This window comes from Prunus avium, chromosome 6, assembly GCF_965620075.1.
Source record: "Prunus avium chromosome 6, drPruAviu1.hap1.1, whole genome shotgun sequence".
Lineage (NCBI taxonomy): Eukaryota > Viridiplantae > Streptophyta > Magnoliopsida > Rosales > Rosaceae > Prunus > Prunus avium.
This window is the reverse complement of record NC_142289.1, coordinates 2,306,078-2,328,634: the sequence shown is the minus strand read 5'-3', so window position 1 is coordinate 2,328,634 and position 22,557 is coordinate 2,306,078. Positions and strand designations below refer to the sequence as shown.

At 36.0% G+C, this 22,557-nt stretch overlaps 2 protein-coding genes, 1 long non-coding RNA gene and 1 pseudogene across 7 annotated transcripts; 1 reads left to right on the top strand and 3 right to left on the bottom strand.

Moving 5' to 3' along the window:
• Positions 1-131: 131 nt before the first annotated feature.
• On the bottom strand, positions 132-2,899 carry AXR4 (alpha/beta-Hydrolases superfamily protein). The gene is made up of 2 exons (XM_021961842.2): positions 1,526-2,899; positions 132-610 (listed from the first exon to the last, which is right to left on the bottom strand). The coding sequence occupies exons 1-2, from the start codon at positions 2,738-2,740 to the stop codon at positions 383-385; spliced, it is 1,443 nt and encodes a 480-aa protein (XP_021817534.2). The 5' UTR covers positions 2,741-2,899; the 3' UTR covers positions 132-382.
• A 2,073-nt stretch (positions 2,900-4,972) lies between these two features.
• LOC110759648 (uncharacterized) lies at positions 4,973-6,953 on the bottom strand. Of its 4 annotated transcripts, none has more exons than XR_002527167.2 (4): positions 6,778-6,953; positions 6,175-6,389; positions 5,617-5,688; positions 4,973-5,258 (listed from the first exon to the last, which is right to left on the bottom strand). It is a non-coding gene; the product is annotated as an uncharacterized LOC110759648 (long non-coding RNA). The 4 variants fall into 4 exon arrangements; XR_002527165.2 differs by having other exon boundaries at positions 6,222-6,389; XR_002527166.2 differs by having other exon boundaries at positions 6,272-6,389.
• Positions 6,954-7,066: 113 nt separating this feature from the next.
• On the top strand, positions 7,067-13,044 carry LOC110759649 (Metallopeptidase M24 family protein). Its single transcript, XM_021961731.2, has 13 exons — positions 7,067-7,501; positions 8,273-8,398; positions 8,602-8,721; positions 9,060-9,335; positions 9,538-9,710; positions 9,987-10,241; positions 10,787-10,938; positions 11,162-11,352; positions 11,742-11,850; positions 11,950-12,104; positions 12,269-12,361; positions 12,638-12,718; positions 12,797-13,044. Exons 1-13 carry the CDS (start codon positions 7,184-7,186, stop codon positions 12,866-12,868), a joined length of 2,121 nt encoding a protein of 706 aa, XP_021817423.1. The 5' UTR covers positions 7,067-7,183; the 3' UTR covers positions 12,869-13,044.
• Positions 13,045-20,043: 6,999 nt separating this feature from the next.
• Positions 20,044-21,824, bottom strand: LOC148293472 (uncharacterized; annotated as a pseudogene). The gene is made up of 3 exons (XR_015836736.1): positions 21,196-21,824; positions 20,460-21,111; positions 20,044-20,195 (listed from the first exon to the last, which is right to left on the bottom strand). The product of XR_015836736.1 is annotated as an uncharacterized LOC148293472 (transcript).
• Positions 21,825-22,557: the final 733 nt, after the last annotated feature.

Below are 22,557 nucleotides of genomic sequence, written 5' to 3'. Positions count from 1 at the left end.
TTAATAATTTCAATTCTTAATGTTTGCATTAACCAAGGGCATTTTCTGGTATTTTGAATGTTTCACCATTCTCTGCCTTTTGCTTTATATATATATAGAAGATTATATTGCATGAATAAAAAACTTGCAAAGAAAAAGAAATATATGTTGTGATATAAATTAAACATATCAACCAGCTTCTTTTCTTAAATTTAGAATACAAAATACAATACATCACAGCTTCAAAGATTCAGCAGAACAAACGTCTTCATCGAGGCATCTTGTACAGTAAATAAGAATTTCCGAGCATCCATGGCAGAGAAAAAGGGGACCTAAAATCTAATTTCTAAATCAACTGCTGGCTTGGGAAAAAATATTTAGAACAACATAAAACTCATCAACTTCACCATCCATGACTGTGGCCGAGACCGTATGCATCAGAATAACCAGTTGCATGACCATGATGGTGGTCATGCCCATCATCATGACCATGATGCTCACCGCTTTTTGCTTCATCAAACATCTTCTGAATATGCTCCGGGATGGGCTCTTCCTCAACCTTTCTGACAGATGCAGGCAGCGAGGACACAAAATAAGCAATATTTTCAGCTACCTCATCAGCTGCGTCCTCCTATATCACCCGATGAAATAAATCAGCTTATTTGAATTTCCACACACCATGAGTAAGAAGACCTTGAAACAGAGTAATTTCTTGAACTACTTTGCCATGATGTTCAACGAAATATTTAGTTCATCCATGAAATGGAAAGTAAAATCAAACTCTTTACTTTAGCATATAAGTAGGAAAAAACATTAGTATTTTGATTGCACTAATAGTATCATACATGAGGGCAATGAATAAAAGAGAACAAATAGAGAAAAGCAAGCATAAGATTATACCAACAGAAGGCCTTGTTGCTTCAAATTCTATAAAGAACTCAACACACACACAATAAAAGAAACTATCTGCAACTGTCTTCCAATTCGAATACCTTTTCGCCCTAGCCATTCAGTAGTAATTTTTAACATCAGATTCCAACAAAGAGCAGTGTTGTTTCAGTATTCATCAACATAAACCACAAACCAACCACCAGCTTCTTGACTTAGACTACAAAATTGGTAACATAGGCATAAATCCTTCCACAGACCACTTAACATATTCTACATTTTCAAGCAGGAACTAACTGGTTTTATTGATTTTAATTTGATTTTAATCAAGGCTGGCCGTCCAAAGAGTAAGCCTCCTAAACCCAACAGTTGTTGCTCTATATGGAAACTTACATAGAGACCACATGTAGATGCTATTCTCTGAATATACCATTACATCCTATCTATTACAGTCCTAAATATCTATTTGACAAGCAATACAAAGTCGCATTCAGAACCTAACGGAGACAAATTTCATATCTTTCTACCATTTAGAATTCGAAACAGCATTATCCTATGGAAACTGAGACCGAACAATTGTATCCCAAATATTGAGATTTGTAGTCTTACCACATACACGAAAAACAAGCAGTAGCTACTGAATATATCAAATCCTCACCTGAGGCCACCGTCCACCAGAATGGGTGACAAAAGTTGCCTGTGGAAGTGCATTTGCAACTCGGTTTCCCTCTTCACTCCATTCCTTGGACCAACTGCTAGACCAAAGCACTTGCATCGGCACACCTATCAGTCCATCCGAGCCACCCCACTCTGCTATATCAAAGCTATGATTTAACTTCTTCCCCATTCCAACAATTGCTTTTGTCCCATCCCTACCCTTCAAAAGAAGTCTATGCGCATCCACTTCCAAAACATCAATCCCCCTTGAGCAACACAGCTTAATCAACCATGTATAAGCATGTGAAAACCTCAACACAACCTCCCTAACCACTGGCACTCCCAAAACCCACAAAGGCAAAGCACCCGTCGATCTGGATGAGGTATCAATAAGCGTCACACTCCTCACGGCTTCCGAATTCTCCAAAACCCAATTTGCAATCATCCCCAAAGCTGAATCATGCAAAACCAAATGCACAGGAGCCAAACCTACGGTCTCAATCACTTGTCCCAACACCTTACCAACCTCATCAGGACCCATTTCAATTGGCTTTACAACCTTTTGTTTTGGCAACCGAGATTCTATTTCTTCATAGGGAATCTGGCCAGTTTCAATTATCTCATCAAATGCCCAAAACAAACCCTTCTCTTGAATTTCACTATAGACATACCAAAACCTCCCTAAAAACCCAGTTGGTCCCTCTCCAACCTCCACCACCGATTTATCCGAAAACCCATTTCCAGGTAAATCAAACGCAACCGCACGAACCCCTTTAGAGCCTAAGGATTCAATAACTTTGCGAAAAGAGTAGGAGCTAAGACCCAGCCCATGAACAATAACAACATTTTCTGCTGTTATAGGACCTTGCTCAGTAGAAAAAACTTCAACGGGGTTCTGGTTTGAGTGAGTCTGAACCTTTATAGTGCGGCCCTTGGAGTAGTGTTGGCGAAGAGACGTGGGCAAGCTCAAAAACCAAGACTTTGGGTCTTGTGGGGACAGAGAGGAGAGAGAAATGAAGAAGAAGGTCACAAGAGAGACTGTAAGAGTGAAGTAGAACCAGGAAGCGAATGGATTTTGACCATTTTGTGGTGCAACTGGTGTTTCTGTTGGTGAAGAAGTGGGTTTTGATTCTGAAGGTTGGATTGGTTTGATCTCTGATGACCGTTTCGGCTCTTGTCGTTGTTGGTCTTCCTCTTCCTCTGTGATGATCACCATTGAAGAAAGCTTGAAGCTTTTAAAATGGGGATTTTTGAGCTTGAACAGGAAGTGGAACTGGAATTGGGTTGGTTTGAACTTTGATCTACGGAGTAGAACTGAAAAGTAAAGTGAGAGTGAGAGAGGGTGTGTGTAAAGTGGGGAGAAAAAGCTCTGAGCTTTTCCTATTAAAGATTTCTTTATTATTTTATGGCTGTAGAATGGTGCGACCTTTTGTGTCGTTTCTCGTTTGAGTTTGGGTAAGAAGGAAACGACATGTCGCTAGTGATCCATTTGCGAAATAGTTTGCAGCTAGGACCAAATTGGGAACCAATCCTTGAAAGCAGGAGAGGGTCCCTAATTCCCAAAATGCAAAATCATTCACTTCTATCTTTTTTTTTTGATGAAATTCACTTCTATCTTTATTCTTTCGTTCAACATACCTTAAATTTAGTGACTTTTCTAATCCAATTCAATTATAGACACCAAACGAGCTTTAAGTAAAAATTATTTAATGACGGTTTGTAATGAGAAATGCTAGCAACCTTCTCTATAATATTCTCCTTTGGACTTTTTCCCTTTTCTTCATTACATGTGTCACTTTTCTTACACTAAAAATAATGTCATTAATGCATCCCACAAGCTAATTTTTGTTTTCCAAGCCTTATCCTTATTAAATGTATTAAATTTTTTTTTTACCAACTTTGTTACCACCTTATTAAAAAAATTAAATAAGAAAAGCAGCCTTTTTATTTTAAAAAGTTTTTTTTTTTTCAAAGAGAATGGTTTTTTTTTCCACAACAAAAATATGTCACTTCCACGATAACAAATTTATAGTCATTTGACAAAAAGATATGTTGTAGTTATTATTTTTCAGGTATTTAAATGTTAAGATAAGCACCCAAAAAAAAAAAGCATAATAGTAACAGATAAATATCAATTATACCAATATCCATTGAAAATAAAAAATAAAATTTTAAAATAGAAAGTGATATAATATTTTATTAGCAACAACATATTCATAGTAATTTTCACAATAGTTAATTAAAAAACATTTGTTTACAAAACTAGTTGTTATATATAAAAACAAAACACTAACCTTTAGAGTAAAAAGGTGGTAAGAAAAGGTGACATTTTTTTTCTTCTCTAAACTAGCCGTTTTTTTTTTTAAATTGATTTTTTAACAAGGTGGTAAGAAAGTTTTTAAAAAAACAACCCTATAAAAAAGTTAATATATTTAATAAGGGTAAATTTGGAAAACAAAACTTAGCTTGTGTGATGCATTGACATTGTTTGATGTGTAAAAAAAGTTACACATGTTAAGAAGAGAAGGGAGAATGTCCAAATGAGAAGGTTAGAGAGAAGGTTGTTAGATGTTGTCAATGCACAATATTATGTGGTTATGGGGTCAGCTTTTTAAGACTTATCATATGATCTTGCTCGAGAAGTACAAACGAAGCCATGAATCAACACAATAAATTCGAGTATAAATATGAGCAAAACATTGGAGATTAACGCAATAAACACACAATCGGAGTTTTACCTATAAAAACATAAATTTTGAGGTTAAGAAGAATAATATGTTTGATACGTAGTGGACTAGACGAGGAGGAGGTGGGTGGGGTATGAGTTCTGAGCATGTACGTAGGTGTTTCTCTTCTTTATATACCTTGGGGCAGAGCAGAGGAACAAGTCGACTCTATTTGCTTAATACTATGAAAATTATTAATTAATAAATTATTGTTTCTTCCCATGAATTTGTCAATATTTATGAAAAACTATTACAAAAATCAATGGAAATCAGGAATCAATTTAATAATCCTCAAACCTAATTCACAGAATATGGAATTTAGTCCAAAAGCAATTGGTCATGGCTTCTTAACTTTGAAATTGTGGCTTGCACTGGTGCAATGAAGTTTATTGCAGCTTCTATGTGACTTGCCAAATGTCCAGTAGCACTTTAGGTGAAGTAATACAAAGTCCATGAAAATAGAAAGAAAAACACCATTTTCAGAATATATATATATGACAGCTATGTGTTTTGGCTACGGTTTTTGACCTCTATCACCGGTTTGTGTACTTTTAGTGACGAAATAAGTGCCTGTTTCTTTAGCAGCGCATAAAACCGCCGCTAACCGTTGCTAAAAGTCAATGTAACGACAGACAGAAATAGCGCCACTAAAAGTAGATAGATTATTCAAATCATCTCTTCCCTGTTCCATGTCCATGACTTTTACATTTAATAGAAAAGAAAAAGCAAAACCTCGTTTTTTTATTTATACATATATACCCAGATTACATGAAAAATCTCGTCCAAATGATTTAATTGGATATGTAAAAATTCCCCATGCTGTTCAACAAACAAGATCGAAATGGAAAGAAATTTAAAATTCTCCTCTCGCATGTTATCATTGCTCAATCCTTCTAGGTAAGCGCTAAAGCTAGATTATCCTGATGAATCCTGGTATTGCTACATCCCTACGAATATGTACTGCTTCCCATACTCTATCCGATCTTTCAAGCCTTCATAGAACATAACCTGCATAGTGCAAGATGAAATCATAACTTTGAAACAAAACTATTATACTAGAAATAAGAACGAGAGCTTGTTCAGGAAAGAGCAACAGAATAATGACAACAAGATCATTTAGAGGCCAAAAGCCGAACTGCCTATGATTCACCAATGACCAAAACACAGTAGGTCTGAATTTTTCCTTTTGGGACGAAACAAGGCAATAAACAAGTGTGGGGGAGTGCATGTCAAGGAGTGGCAAACCTATTAGAATAAATTTTGGCTATTAGGAGTTGCAGTCGTATTTTCCTATTGTTACCAAGCAATTGTGGTAAAGGCCAAAAGAAAAAGGATGACACATACAAACTATCACTATTCAACATACCATTAGACCAGGAAATGGCACATCCCTTTCAAGTGTGGACCAGTATATGCCAAATGAGAGAAAACTTAAAACCTGCAATTGCGCAAGAACATTAAGGTCTAGTTCATATGTTCGCAAATGCATGCCTGATATGTGTTGTTCTGTCAGTGTTGTGTGCAGGTGCATGCATTGATGGGGGTGGGCAGGCAATGACCTCCAGTATTTTACAGAGAACTATTGCCCTCATGGTGAAAGTGGATTGCGAGTAAGCTACTTTTCTTTTAATATTTCTTATAACAATCGCAGATGTTATAAATGAAAGAAAGTTAGGAGGAGGATGAATGAGACGTCCATCTAACATTCTCAATCCCAAACAAAGATTACAACCAAATCAAACTAACTAGTTTGGATGACACACACCAATTGAGTTAAGAGGCCAACAGTCTTCAAGACTCTTAATTGCCTGATCCCCATCATGATGAAAAACAGAGAGAAGGGGGAAAGAAGAGGAGGGACCATACATTGGATACCAAACACTAATAAAATGCCAGATTGAGTACTCGAAATTTACTTTCTTACATATAATTAATATCAAGCTAAATGCCTTCCAAAAAATTGAGCTTTACCCATTAGCCATGAATGTTAGATCCATAACATCTCTACTCTATGATCATACCCCTGACTTTCACAAAGATTAGCTTGGCTCTGAATGCATGTATTTACAGAGACAACTGGATGAGTCATTCCTTCCCCAAATGCCCCAGAAATAGTTCCCCGCAGAAGCTCCCTTCAAACTACATTGACAGATTAAAGAATTACTTACAACCTTCCCACAAGTCCATTCCATACATAGTTCACAATTCTACAATGCAAAACTTTACAAACGCATAATGTTATACATGCACTAAATACCAAAACCCTGATTTCTTTTATTTCCCAACAAAATTTTCTAATAAAGAAACAAAATGTTTTCCTTCAATTCCTATTGAAAACAAAATAAAAACAACAATTGGGTTTTCAACTGCTTCAAATTCCAAATATGTATAGCTAAACCTATCTGAAATACTCAATGGTTGCATTTGGCGAGAAGATTAGAGTTTTATTCTTTCATTTCTACTGCTTGATGTTCTCGCTATCCAAATAAAATAATAGAAGTGAGAAATTGGCGAATTGGAAGCTTACCAGAGAAGGGGTTTGAGTTGTATCGCCTAAAGCATGAATTTTGATCGAACTCGAGCTCTGTATCGCCATTGAAATAGCTTTTCTCTCTCTGTCTCACTGGTTAGGGATGAGGCGGATTTTGGCTTAACACGATTTTATTATAAAGGTTATCTTTTTTGTAAGTTAATTAAAAGGTCTTAATTTTAGTCCAGTTTAATATTTATAGCAAGTAATCGTAACGTAAAACGACGTCGTTACCATGAGCACTGAAAAGAAAGATCCTTTTTTTTGGGTTAATTTTTGGTCAATCTTCGTTCTCAACGGCAAAAATCATATCTTCTTCCCTCTCTGTGTGTTAGTTAACTGATACAAAAGCTTCATCTGTGATCTCTCTCTCTCTCCCCCCCCTACCCCGAGTTTTGTTACGATGCACTCACTGTCGTCACAAGTAGCGCGCCCTCTCTGCTCTCCCTCCTCGCACTCTCGCTACTTCCGCTTCCTCTCTCTCTCGCTCCCCATTTTCCACAGCTCCAAATCCCACCCCAAAATTTTCACTATTTCCCCGAAAGCCCCGCTCTTGACAGTCCGAAATTGCACCTCAATCTCTGCCAAGCCCTCTTCGGAGCTCCGAAACAAGCGTTCCAATTCCGACTCCGACGAGAAGCTCCGTGCCCTCCGCGAGCTCTTCTCGAAGCCCAGTGTTGGCATCGACGCCTATATCATTCCCTCTCAGGATGCTCACCAGGTTAAATTTCCAGTTTTTTGAAATGTTGTATTGTTCTTTGCGTTTCGTTTGAGGTTTTAGTGGTCTGTGAGGGTTTGCTGGCTGTAGGATTTAATTGTGTTTTGTTGGTTTGAACTATTCTACTGAGGATTATGAGCATTTATTCGAATTTTGCTTCTTTATTATTTTTTTCGGCTGAGATTGTGTGTGGGTTGTAGAAAACAACTGGGTTTTGCTTATTTTGAGAGTTGTCGGTTTTTGTCTATCCTTTATTTTCTTTCCTTTGTGAAAATTTGATCATTTCCACATGTTTATGATTCAGCATGGTGATGGTGTGTCGGTTGTAAAATACACTTGAATTTGTCTAGTTTGAGATATTGTCTTGAAAGTAACGAGCTTTGCTTTTAGTTTTATTTATTTATAATCATAATTTTAGTTTGTGGTATGCGATAGTGCGCTGAACAATTCATCTGGGTTTTACTGTTTGAAGCATTTAGATTGTAAAACTAAGAGTTCGTTGAAGTTTTTTGTTTTGTTTATTAGTTTCGAAGTTATGAGTAAATGGGAAGAAAATGCTGAAATTCTTTTCATTATTAGGTTTATCTAAACAGCTTTGACATTATTCCTTTTTCGTTTCACTTCTTTATGTATCACAAGGACCAAACAGTCTTAGCTATTAGGTTCTATGTTTATTTTGCATATAGCTCAGGTGTTGTAGCATTTCTGCATTGGGTTCTAGTATTCCATGTTGCCTGTAGTAAATTGTAAGTGCACTTTTCATTTTGGCTTCAGAGTGAGTTCATTGCTGAATGTTATATGAGGAGGGCATATATATCTGGGTTCACTGGGAGTGCTGGCACTGCAGTCGTCACAAAGGATAAAGCAGCTCTTTGGACTGATGGGCGCTATTTTCTTCAGGTATGTAAAGATACAAAATCACTTTCACTTTTGCTTTTAGATCGTCTCTTGTGTGTTATTTCTTTACTACATGCACATCATGGTCTCTTTTCTTTTGAGTTTTATATTTTGTATTGCTATCATTTTGGAAGAATGGTTTCTGATTTTGTATCATCTGGCTTGAGGTGCAGCTCCTGATAATGTTTACTCTTTCCTATTGTTAGGCTGAAAAGCAGCTAAGCTCTAGTTGGATTCTCATGAGGGCTGGTAGTCTTGGAGTTCCTACAACTATTGAATGGTTGAATGATGTTTTGGCTCCTGGTGGGAGAGTTGGCATTGATCCTGTGAGCAATTCTTAGCCTCTTAAAATGGGCGCTTCACATTTCTTTCTAATAAGTTTCTAAGTCAAATAGCACTTGACTTCTTGAATTGCTTTCTTGTGAAATGTGGATTTTAACCAGCTCTCAGAAAATAAAGTTTCAACCATTTCAAGTAATTGATCAAGTTTCATCTTTCCTTTTTTAACCAATACACTTTTTGGTAATTTGATAATTGTACTTATTAAGCTTGATCATGTTTTCGTTGCGCTCCCCCTCATTAAAATTTGTGTCTTTAATTTTTAATCATTCTTTGTTCTTGCTTTGTTTGTGATGCCACCTCCTTTGTATTGTGAAGGGAGCAGTTTTTGTTTTCTTCCGATGCTGCGGAGGAGTTAAAGCAGGGCATTGCTAAGAAGAATCACGAGTTAGTGTTCCTGTATGATAAAAATCTTGTGGACGAAGTATGGAACAAATCAAGACCAAAGCCTCCAAACAAACCTATCAGAGTACATGACCTAAAGTATGCTGGTGTAGATGTCGCATCCAAGTTGTTGTCTCTGAGGTCTGAACTTGCTGATTCGGGTTCGTCTGCAATAGTTATATCTATGCTTGATGAAATTGCCTGGCTGTTGAACTTGGTAATACCTCTGAACCTATCTGTGGTTTTTTTTTTTTTTTTTTTGGTGGCAAAGATGCATGTTAACCCCAGTTATCAGCTATTCTCAGAATTCTTGATTTTTTAACCAAATATAAAATTGTAATTCAAAATTATTCATAAATGTTCATGCTTTTGTGTTCCATTTATTAATCCAAATGATGTGCTAATTTTTTTTTTTGCAGAGAGGCAGTGATGTTCCACATTCACCTGTTATGTATGCATATTTGATTGTGGAGACTGATAAAGCGAAGTTATTTATAGATACTTCTAAAGTGAGCGCAGAGGTGATGGATCACTTGAAGAATGCAGGAATTGAATTGAGGCCATATGATTCCATTCTTTCTGAAGTAGAAGGGTAAGTTTATGAGCTAAAACCTTTTTTTTTTTATAGGGAATATTTTTCACAATGTTGTGATTTTCTGCAAATGATTTCATGAACAACTTTAATAGGGGCCCTAACAAAGTTGTCAGGTAATGACACAGATATGAGGTCCCTTGGCTGTAATGGTCAGGCAAATTATGATGGCTTTCTCATTTTCATTATTTTACTGTCTTAGATGTTCATATTTTTAATACAGAGGTAAACTCATTTTGTTACACCAAACTATTAAAACCTTTTTTTCATTTTCAGCCTGGCAGCACAAGGGGCTAACGTTTGGTTGGATATATCTTCTGTTAATGCTGCTGTTGTCAAAACCTTTAACTCTGCTTGTGAAAGATATTATCAGAGCCTTGAAAGTAAACCAAAACGTAAGACTAAGATGTATGACGACTCAAATGGTTGGTCTGGAGGACCCACTGGAATTTACAGAGTGTCCCCTATTTCTTTAGCAAAGGCAGTGAAAAATGATTCTGAGTTAGAAGGCATGCGGAGTTGTCATTTAAGGTAATTATTTCCACCCTCCAACTTGATTAGATGCATAATCATATGTGCGCGCTCTCCATATCAGTGTTTGGTTGACTTCTTTGTTGATAATACTGAAGCTTAGTTGTTGGCATCATCAGACAACTGATCAGTAGAATGCCTTAAAAATTTAAGCTCTCATTTGGGTTATGTATATGAATTTTGTGTAAGAAAATACCTCCTAAGTTATAGCTAAACATGTATAAATTTGGTGGATTAGATATTATATTATCTAGTTACGTGTCCATGATTTTTTCCTGTGCTGTTGAGCCTGAGGGTGTAGATGGGGTCAAATTTGACAGTCATTGGAGTTTTTAGGTGAGAACAATATTTTTAATCACTCTATGAAGAATATTTTGAAAGGGATTGGTAGCAAGATAGTCTCCATATATGCATGTGGCTTTTCTTTCCCGATAAACCATATTGGAAATTCTGTTATAGGGAGAAATTCTATTTATACTTTCATTACAAAGACATATGTGGTTTAAAAGTTAAGGATATGGGTCAAGGTGATAATGTCTGTGCAGGGATGCTGCTGCTCTAGTGCAGTTTTGGGTTTGGATGGAAGAGCAAATTAAAAAGAATGTGAAATTAACTGAGGTAGAGGTTGCAGACAAACTTCTTGAATTTCGTTCGGCGCAGCCTGGTTTCCTAGATACAAGCTTTGACACCATAAGTGGTACATGTCAAACCTTTATTGTTTTTTACCTTTTTTTACAGTTCTTTGGGATTTTTACTTTTATTACCGTAGATAAGCATGTTCTTATCCCTAAGTTAAAGCTTATTACATGGATGTTTTCTTTTTGCTTCTTCTCTTTATTGTCCTTTTCTTATTTTTTGAGTCAATAGTTCCTTTGTCGGTTTCGTAAACTTCTCTACTCACAATTTGAATGCTTTTCCAGGTTCTGGTGCAAACGGTGCTATCATACACTACAGAGCAGAACCAGATAGTTGTAGTGTTGTGGATGACAAGAAACTCTTCCTATTGGATAGTGGTGGTCAGTATGTTGATGGAACAACTGATATAACGAGGACCGTACATTTTGGAGAACCTGCCTCGCGACAAAAAGAATGCTTTACTCGAGTTTTACAGGTACTAAGTACATTCCTTTGGTTTTCTGGGTAATAAACTCTTTTGAAATTTATTTACTTGAAGGCTGCATAAATTGGGTAAAGATATCTGAAGAGGGCAGGGCCAAAGGTCTCAATACTTTCTAAAGATTGGGTTTTTTTCTCTGGGGATATCAGGCAATTATGCAATGGTGTGCTTATTTGCATTGTTGATGTACTTTTAATTAACCGATACTTATTTGCATAACTAGAGTATTATAGTATTTATTGTACTCCAGATCCTCAACCAACACATACAGTTATGCAATTTACATAATTAATGCATTTTGATATTCTACTCCTTAGACTGACCAATTTTGTTTTTGAGATCCCTGGTTGTGTTTGACTTTTCTGATAGAGTTTGCAATGCAGGGTCATATAGCTCTTGATCAAGCAGTATTCCCTGAAAACACACCCGGTTTTGTCTTGGATGCATTTGCTCGTTCTTCCCTTTGGAAGATAGGACTGGATTACCGGCATGGTATTTTCCTTGAATTTCTATCAACTCATCATGAACTTTTGTCTTTGCTGAATTGATGATGAGCTCAGTGTATGTGTATTTTGTTCTCTAATGTGGTAGGAACTGGGCATGGTGTGGGAGCTGCGTTAAATGTTCATGAAGGACCTCAAGGTATTAGCTTTCGATTTGGAAATATGACTCCCTTACAGAAAGGCATGATTGTTAGCAATGAACCTGGCTATTATGAAGACCATGCTTTTGGCATTCGGATTGAGGTACCTCCTCTCTCTCTCTCTCTCTCTCTCTCTCTGTGCACTTAATTGTATCTCTATCAATAATGTTGATGCTAATTCTCTTTGTTGCTGTACCTTTTGACAATTTTTCTGCTCATGTCTTTTGCTCTTGTTCCATAGTAATTCACATGTTCATTCTCATACAGAATCTCCTCGTTGTGAAAGAAGTTGAAACGCCAAATCGTTTTGGAGGAGTTGGATACCTGGGATTTGAAAAACTCACATTTGTCCCCATTCAGGTATGCATATGGTGACGTAGTATAATAGTTTAACTGGTTATGGGTATGACCTTTGAAAGTGAGTGCAGAACCAATATGTTATTACAAGAATAGTTTTGGTTCGCCTCCGACCAAGAAAACCCAATTTGAAGTAGAGCAATCCCTTTATCACATTGGTTTTTAGCATGACTTTGGTGCTGAGCTAGAATTGGCCCTAATGAGTTCATTCAGTGATTTGTTCTTAAAAGAAGGCCTGCATTTTATGATTTCTTTTTCATGTGGTTTTTTACCATGCAGGCTAAATTGATTGACTTATCTTTGCTTTCTGCTGCGGAGTTTGATTGGCTTAACGATTATCATTCACGAGTTTGGGAGAAGGTTGGTAGAGATCAAGAAACCACCTTATTTACAATATTTTCCATTTGTGATATTATAACTAACCTTAAGGTCTCACAGGTGTCCCCGCTTGTGGATGGTTGTGCTCGTGAATGGCTTTGGAACAACACCAGACCACTTGTTAAGCTGTGATGTGATTCTTATCCATCCATCCATCGATCATTCTCCTCTCATGTACCCCCTTTGTATACAAGCACACCAGTTTACTACAGTGATGAGACAAATAAATAAAAATATATATACAAACTTGTATCATGATTGTTAAATCCTATTAATTTAAAGTTTCATGCCATATAAAATTTTGTCTTTGCAAGCGCTCAGGTTTCGCTTGCATCAAAGGCCATATAAAAAAATTTATAGGAGAAGTTGGTGGTTCCGTCCTCCGTAATTTTTTCTGCATTCTCCTGGAAGCCTTTGTTAAATAAATTCCTTCCATGTTTCACTAACAAATGTCTGGCCCAAGCATGGGCCACAAAGAATCAAACGTTTCTATAGGTTTTTTTTTTCTTTTCACATCATCCGATCAAAGACGGTTTTATTTTTTCCTTCTCTTTTCTTGGCTAAGGAAAATGATGGTTACTTTTCTCATCCTGCTTCCATGTCTTTCGGATCATCACAGTTTTGCCGGTACAGCATCAGATAGCGAAGAATACATAGTTGATATTGCTTTTGCAAAGTGTTCCTTGGCTTGAGGCCTCTTGATCTGGAATGCGTTTCAAGTCAATGCAGTGACACTAGGATATATAAATTTCAACTCATATTTCCTTCATCGTTTTCGATATCCAAGACAAGTAAAATAGAAGCTTACTTGAAAGTCGGAGTAAGCAGGCCATTTTCCGATGTGAAAGGTTCAAGAACCAAACTTACAGATTTTGCAAATTCAAAACCTCTCAACTGGACTCTTGGATCCTTTTGATTTCGTGCCTATTGTTCAGCTTTCTGAGGGTCTCCAGAAGAAGAGGGGTTGCGGCATACCCAAAAAAGAGGTGCACAGGACACAGATATATTATTAAAAAATACGTATAATAATATACATACGTACCTATATAATATAGTATTAAACGTGAAAGCGCTAAATTCTTTATACGGGTGATAACTCTTGAAGTAAAAAATCACAAGGGGACAATAGAGACTCGGATAAAGGCCTAATAGTAATGGATAATACTCTAAACTACTCTTATCCATAAACGAAAATCGGGGAAATTTTTTTAAAAGATAAAAGGATCCCAGTATAAATATAAAGAGTACATCAGCTCGGCTATACTATTTATTAAACAAATTAAAACAAAAAAAAATGTTTTTTTAAAAAACAATTGAAAAAATGGAGTACAGCCAAACGGCTATACTATTTATAAAAAACAGAGGAATAGCGCCTCCCACGTGTCAAAACCTGTATAGCCACGCGGCTATACTACTTTTTTAATTAAAAAAACAATCTATTTATAAATAAAATAAAATAAAGTAAAGTCCCTCCAAGCGTTTGGCCGCCCACGTATCAAAAGTCGTATAGCCGAGCGGCTATATTTTTTAAAATTAAAAAAAGACCGCGGTATAGCCGGGCGGTTGTACCTGTTTTTAATATAAAAAATACCCACGTATAGCCGAGCGGCTATACTTGTTTTTAAATATAAAAATACCCAAGTCTAGCCGACCGGTTGTACTCTTTATAGCTTGAAAAAAAAGAAGGTATAGCCGCCAAACTATACTATTTTTAAATAAAATAAATAAAGTCCCTCCTGTCGTTTAGGCACTCACGTGTCAAAAGTAGTATAGCCGGGCTACTATACTATTATGTTAATTAATTTTTTAACTAAAAAAATACCCGAGTATAGCCGCGCGGTGATACTATTTATCTATATATATAGAGTAAAAGGTAGAGAATGGTGAAACATTCAAAATACCAGAAAATGCCATCGGTTAATTCAAATATTAAGAATTGAAATTATTAATTAAATGAGGATAATATGGTAAATTCAGTTTTTTTTCATATTAAAAAAAATAAATATATAAACAAAATAAGATAATAGGTCCTACTTTATCTTTTCTTAATTCTAAAAATAAAATAAAAGAGAAAAAAGAAAACCAATTGGCACATGCTAGGGGCTAGTAATTTATAAAAAATAGGAGGACACGCCTAGCGATTAAGTGACCACGTGTCAAAAACAGTATAGCCAAACAGCGATACTATTTTTTATATATAAAAAAAAGACCAAAGTATAGCCTTGCGGTATACTCTTTGAATGTATTATATTTAATTTTTTTTTTATAAAAAGTTCCCTCCTTCTTGCATTAGTTCATACTATATAGATATTAATTTGCTATAAGTAATCTTGGCCTCTTACATTCGTTCATAGTTAGTAAAATACGAAACAAGAAAAATATGAAAAAAATACATATGTGTTTTATTTGGCAAAATTTTGGCAAATTACAACTGAAAAGTTCGTCCACTATATAATATTTTATTTTAATTTATTTTAAAATTTTAATATATATTATTTTTATTTAATAATATATGAAAATTATATAAATAATACGTGAATTTTGTGTGTATTATTGAAAATGTTGTAAAAAATGTGTATTAAACATGAAAAATACATATGTACGTGTACAAAATGAGTATTGTACGTTTGTTTTTTTTTCTTTCCAAAAAGGTGTGTTTTACCGAGTCTTTAAGAAGTGCAAGGAAACATATGCATTATTGAAAAAAAACGTGTGTGCATGTATAATATGAGTGTTAAACTTGAAAATGCTAAATACTTTATACAGATAATAATTCGGGAAAAGTAAAAAATCAAAAGGGGACAATAGAGACGCGAGTAATGGCCTAATGCTCTAAACTACTCTTATCATTAAACGAAAATCGAGGAAATTTATTTTTTGTTTTTAAAAATGATCCCAGTATGTATTATAAAGAGGATTGCTGCTCGGCTATACTATTTATTAAAATAATAAAAAAACTAAAGTACTGACGCACGAATATACTATTATAAATAAGAAGAAAAAAAAAACAGACGTATAGCCGCGCGGCTATACGATTTATAAATAAAATAAAGTCCCCCCTAGCGTTAAGGTGTTTGCGTGTCAAAAGCCGTATAGCCGCGTGGCTATACTATTTTTTTAATTAAAAAAGACCGAAATATAGTCGCGATACTATACTTGTTTTTAATATATAAAAAATACTCAGTATAGCTGCGCGTTGTACTATTTAAAGTGTGAGAAAAAAAAAGGTATAGCCACGTGGCAATACTATTCATATATTAAAAAAAAGTACATGCGTATAGCCGCGCGGCTTGACTATTTATAATAAAAATACCCACGTAGAGCCGTGCAGCTATACTATTTATAATTTGTAAAAAATAGAAGGACCCGCCTAGCGATTATCAAAAGTAGTTTAGACTATTTTTTATTTTATTAAAAAAAGCCCAAAATTTAGCCGCATGGCTATACGGTTTGAATATATTATATATATATATATATATATATATTTTAAAGTACCCTCATTCTTGCATTACTTTATACTATATAGATATTAATTTGCTAAAATTAATCTTAGCTTCTTACATTCGTTCATAGTTAGTAAAACATGGAACGGAAAAATACGAATAAAATATGTACATGTTTTATTCGGCAAAATTTTGGCTAACAAGTTCGGCCAATATATAATATTTTAATATAATTTATTTAAAATTTAAAATATATATTATTTTTATTCAATAATATGCTAAAATTATGTGTATATTACGTGAATTTTGTGTGTATTATTGAAAACGTTGTAAAAAATGTGTATTAAATATGAAAAATAAGTACGTGCGTATGTGTAAAATATGAGTTGCTTTTTCTAAAAAGGTGTATTTTACCGATTGTTTAAGAAGTGTACAGAAAACAAATGTATTGTTGAAAAATACATACGTGCGTGTATAATACGAGTATTAAAGTTGAAAACACTTAATTATTTATACGAGTAATAACTCTAGAAAAGTAAAAAAATCAAAAAGGGACAATAGAGACTCGAGTGGCCTAATAGTAATGGAAAATGCTCTATACTATTTATTTGAAAAAATTAAAACAAAAAACCCAGTAAAGCTGCTTGGCTACTATTTATAAAATAAACAAAGGAATGGCCCCTAGGCGCCCACTTGTCAAAAACAGTATAGTTGCGCAACTATACTATTTTTAAGAAACATTAATAAAACTGAGGGCTATACTATGTTTTTTTTAAAAAAGAGGACCAGCATAGCGATTAGGCACCTATATGTCAAAATTTGTATAGTCGCGCGGCTATACTATTTTTTAAGAAACGTTAATAAAACCGAGTATAGCAGCACAACTAAACTATTAAGAAAAAAAAGAAAAAAAAAAGGGACCTGCCTAGTGATTATGCGCCCATGTATAAAAATAAGTATTGCCCCACGACTATACTATTTTTTTTAATATAAAAAAAGGCCATAGTATCGCCCTGCAGCTATACTATTTTTAAGAAACATTGAATAAATGGCGTATAGCCGTGCGGCTATACAATTTTTATTTTAAAAAAGGAGGACCCGCATAGCTATTATGCGCCATATATATATATATATATATATATATATATATATATATATATATTAGTTATTCTCTTATCCGGATGTCTGCACGTTATTATCGTATCCGGACGTTATTATTGTGCGGACGCCATGTATTTTGTACTACCCCTCTCTACTTTCCTGCCTATTTACAATAGAATCCGCACGATAATAACGTGCGGACATCCGAATAAGAGAATAACTGTATATATATAAAGAGTATAGCCAATCGGCTATACTATTTTTTAAGAAACATTAATAAAATCGAGTATAGCCGTTCGGCTAGACTATTTATATGAAAACAAAGGGACCTGCCTAGTGATTAGCGCCCACGTGTCAAAATAAGTATACCCGCGCGGCTATACTATTTTAAAAACACCGTAGTATAGCCGTGCCGGGTATACCATTTTTCAAGAAACATTAATAAAACCGCGTATAGCCTATACTATTTTTTAGGGTGTGGACTATACTATTTGAAAAAACAAAATCCGTAGTATAGCCTATACTATTTTTTAACAAGGGTATATTAGTGATTTACCCCATAAACTTGTCATAACTTTCGATTTACCCCTTATCCTTTTTTTTTTTATATAGAAATTTAAGGATACAAACTTCTTTCTTTTTTTTTTCCGCCAATTTCTCCCCCCCACCCCCACCCCCCCCTCCGTCTAATCCTTAACATTTCATCCAATTTTTTGTTAAATCATTAAAAATATAATTTTTATTGTTGAAAAAATAGAAAAATAGAACCAAGAGAAAAACCCTACCCTACCCCACCCACAAACCCATCGCCCCTCTCCCTCCCCTCTAGTTTTTTTCTACTTCTCATCCTCTCCCCGACGCTTCTCCCCCACACCCAGTGACTCCAGCCCATTCCCATGGATTCCAGCTCAGCCCCTCAGCCCCTCAGACCCTCTCTCTCTCTCTCTCCCTCTCTCTCTCTTTCAACCCGGCTGTATTTTCACTCAATATTATCGCCTCCCTCCTCCTCCTCCTCCAAAGGATGCAACCCTTTCCTCCCCCACTCATACCCACCTCCCCATCCCCCAGCTCTCTCTCTCTCTCTCTCTCTCTCTCTCTCTCAATGGTTAATGGGAGTAAAGGAAAGCTCATATAGAACCCATAAACATGATCAGAATGTTTTTCTCCATGTCTCTTAGCTTATCAATGGCCAAGTCAAATGGGTATTTAAAATAACAAATGTGTATTGCTTCAATTGGTGAAAACAAAAAAATCATGTTGAGTTTTTGAAATTAAAGGTGGGTGTTGATGGCTTCGTGAGTTGGAATTAGGGAAGTGGCTAGTGGAATTGGATGGAATTTGGGGGAGGAGGAAAGGAAGAGAGAGAGAGAGAGAGAAGGCTGTGGAAGTGGTGGGTTGATTTTTATTAACATTCTTTTATTTTTTGTATTTTATATTTAATGTTATTTTATTTTTCAGTATTTAGTTATTTTTAATGTATAAATTGACCAATTTGCCCTTATATTTAACGGCAAATTAGATGAAATGTTGACAATTTAGATGGCAGGAGGGAAATTGGCGAAAAAAGAGAGTTCATATCCTTAATTTTCCAAAAAAAAGGGATAGGGGCAAATCAAAAGTTAGGTACAAGTTCAAGGGGTAAATCACTAGTTTACTTTTTTAACAAAAAGACCCGACTAGCTACTAGCTCCTAGGCGGGTGCCTAGACGGCCGATTTTTCAAACACTAAGTTCTATGTTTATTTTGCATATAGCTCGGGTGTTTTAGCATTTCTGCTCTGGGTTCTAGTATTCCATGGAACGAATCAAGACCGAAGCCTCCAAACAAACCCAATAGAGTACATGATCTGAAGTATGCTGGTGTAGATGTCGCATCCAAATTGTTGTCTCTGAGGGCTGAACTTGCTGATGCTGGTTCGTCTGCAATAGTTATACCTCTGAACCTATCTGTGGGTTGGTTTTTTTGTCAAAGATGCATGTTAACCCCGTTTATCAGCTATTCTCATATATTCTTGATTCTTTAACCAAATATAAAATTGTAATTCAAAATTATTCATAAATGTTCATGCTTTTGTGTAAATCCAAATGATGTGCTAAATTTTGTTTTGCAGAGAGGCAGTGATGTATGCATATTGGATTGTGGAGACTGATAAAGCGAAGTTATTTATAGATACTAAAGTGAGCGCAGAGGTGATGGATCACTTGAAGAATGCAGGAATTGAAGTTATTTATAGATACTATAGTTACTTTTTCTTTCATTTCTTGGCTAAGGAAAAGAATGGTTATTTTTCTCATCCTGCTTCCATGTCTTTCGGATCATCACAGTTTTGCCGGTACAGCATCAGATAGCTCAGAATACATGGTTAATATTGCTTTAGCAAAGTGTTCCTTAGCAAGATGAAACCAAGACACAGGGCACACAGATACAAAGCAATATCTCACAGCAATCCAACAATCATAAGCGTTTCAAGTTGTATAACACAAAACATACAATAGTGTGCAGAGAACAATACATAAAGTAGAAAATTAATGGGAGTTTCACTAAAACACCAAAAATGGGGGTTGAAATTATAAAAAAACCCAACACCCAAAACACTTTATAAACACACCCAAAACCCATCATTACACACACACAAGACCCATTTATAAACACACCCAAAAAATATACAATTGTTGATTTTGGGGTTGCTTTTGGGTGTGTTTCTATGTTTAAATAGTGCGTGGGTTTTTTTATAAATACATGTCTAGGATTGGGTTTATTTATAATAATCTAAAAATTAATTAATCTGCAACACAAAATACATCCTCTTCTTAAATTAGAAAACTAAGGCATCCAAATCCTTGATTTGGCTTCCTAAGGAAGACACAGGTTAGAGCAGAGTCACAAACAAAAGAAGCCACCAAAAGACGGAGTGCCTGCAGTAAGAAACAAGATTGTTCAACATATGAAAGAGATTATAAAACTGTCACAAATAGATCAACCACTTTCAACACATGCTAGCTACTTGGGCTTTAACCATGTTGAATAACAACCGTGGTCAAGCAGCAACACTTTATTGAATATTCATCATAAACCAACTGCCTAAAATTTCAAACAAAATAGAAACTCACAGCTAAGGATTCAACCAGAGTAGTTTAAGGTAAATTACAAATGATAAACATAAATGATATATAACTCACCTCCTTCTTGCCCACTTGAGCAACTTGTACCTCAATGTCAGTGACAGGTACGTTCAATTCGCATAAAATTGACAGGCCAAGAATTGCAGAGATCGGACTTACATTGAGACTGTCAGTTATCATGAACATCGCCGGTCCTTTAAAAAATCCAAGAGCGTTATCATCTTTGTTACAGTGGGATTTGGGGTCTACGAATTCAACTGATTTCGCTTGTTTATTAGAGTGGATAAGGGTGGTATCAACAGCCAGCCGATACGAGGCTTCCTCTATTCCCAAAGGACGGTTCTTATAGCCAAATCCAGGGAGAAGCTTGGGACTCACTAGCATTTTCTTATGGTGATTTGACTTCAAGCATTGCTCATCAAGATCCTGGACACTTTTGTACAACTGACCAATGCATCCTTTCATAGAGTTATCCTGCATCTGTTTCACAACCTGAGTGGAAGAGTCAAGAAACTGAAGAGTAAATTAACAAACTCCTCCCCTGCTTCTGCATAACAAACTTCCTAGATTTGCTAACTATGAGCTTAATAGAAATCTTTTCTTCTTCCTCATTCGTGGCGTCTCCTAACATTCGAGATTCAACATGCTTCAGCAGAGTTTCAGTCAAAGGCATCTTTGATACTAATGAGCACATAAGCAACTACAAAACCTGAAGAAAGTGAAAAGATCATCAGAAACTAGCATTTCATTTCTTACTAGAAAATTAACTTTGGTGGTATAACAGATCATTTACCTCATCAACTCCTACATTGACTGTCAACTCCTCAATACTATTCCATCCCGTGAATCCGAGGTTCGTAACTATAGAAGAGCTTGTACAAGTAAATGGGGGCATCACTTGTAATTTGTAAATCATCACTAATTATAAATAATTCTGGCTGGACCTTTTACAAAGACCTCACCATCTTCAGCACCAGACGCTTACAACGATGACAACGAACCGTTTGGTAATAACTAAAAACAAGACTGTTCCGAAAATTTCTTCAATGTGGATTAGAACCGCGTGGGTTCGCAATCATCAAATTTCAGTTTCAGGTTGTCCAAGAGATATTCTGTCCTATTGCAGGGACGTAACAGCATGGCTCTACATTCTTCAGTTCGGAAAAGCTGTGAGTCAGAGCTCTCCACACTTCCATATATGTTGTCCATGCAACCAATTCCCAAGGGTTGGGCGCCCGCCTAGGCGGCCTGGGCTGGTCTAGGTGGCCTAGGCTGGTCTAGCCTTGTCTAGGCGGGTCTAGGCGGACGAAGGGCGGTTGAATCGCGCAGGAGCCGCTGCTTGTTAGGAAGAAAGACGGAGAGAAAGAGAGAGAGAGATCGAGACAGAGAGATGAAATCGAAACAGAGAGAGGAAGGAGAAGGGACGCTGGGAAGAAGAAGATATCTGACCTAATGTTTTTTTTTTTTTTTGGTCTGAATCATGAGGTGATCTTGGATGGGCCCCAACTATGGGTGGCACCTTTAAGCCTTAACCACAACACAGACTAATCCCCACTCACACCGGGTCGGCCCGTAAGGGGTAAAGTGTTGGCCAAAGTGGTGACTCCGTACGAGAATAGGGATCGAACCCCTGACCTCTCTTAAGGAATGAGAGTGCCGAACCACTCACACCAACCACCTTGGTTTATCTGACCTAATTTTTAATATAACTAATGATCGGTTCATAATTGTATATCATTTTGTACCCTTCTAGCTTATGATTTGGTTATGTTATTGAGTTAAACTTGTGCTTTTAATCCATTTTCTGTTTTGATAAGTCCATAATTTCATACACTTGCTTGCCTTCTTTACTTAGTGATTTTGCTTTGTTTCTCTTTATTTTGAGTCACTTACCTCTATTTGTGTGTTTTGTAGGTTAAGATAGCAAGAGATCACATTTGATGCAATCCATGCATGTTAAGGGCTGATTGGCATAAGAGCAAGAGCTTAAAGACAAAACCAAAGTTGGGCCACACTCCTTGTCAGTCCAGTTTCGTAAGTCACCTTGCAGGTCTCATTTCAGCAATCTGCACAACTCGGATGAGGAGACATTCTTCATAGAAGTTGTTCAATTGGGTGTCTAGTATAACATATCCAAAATTCAGCCCAATTGAAC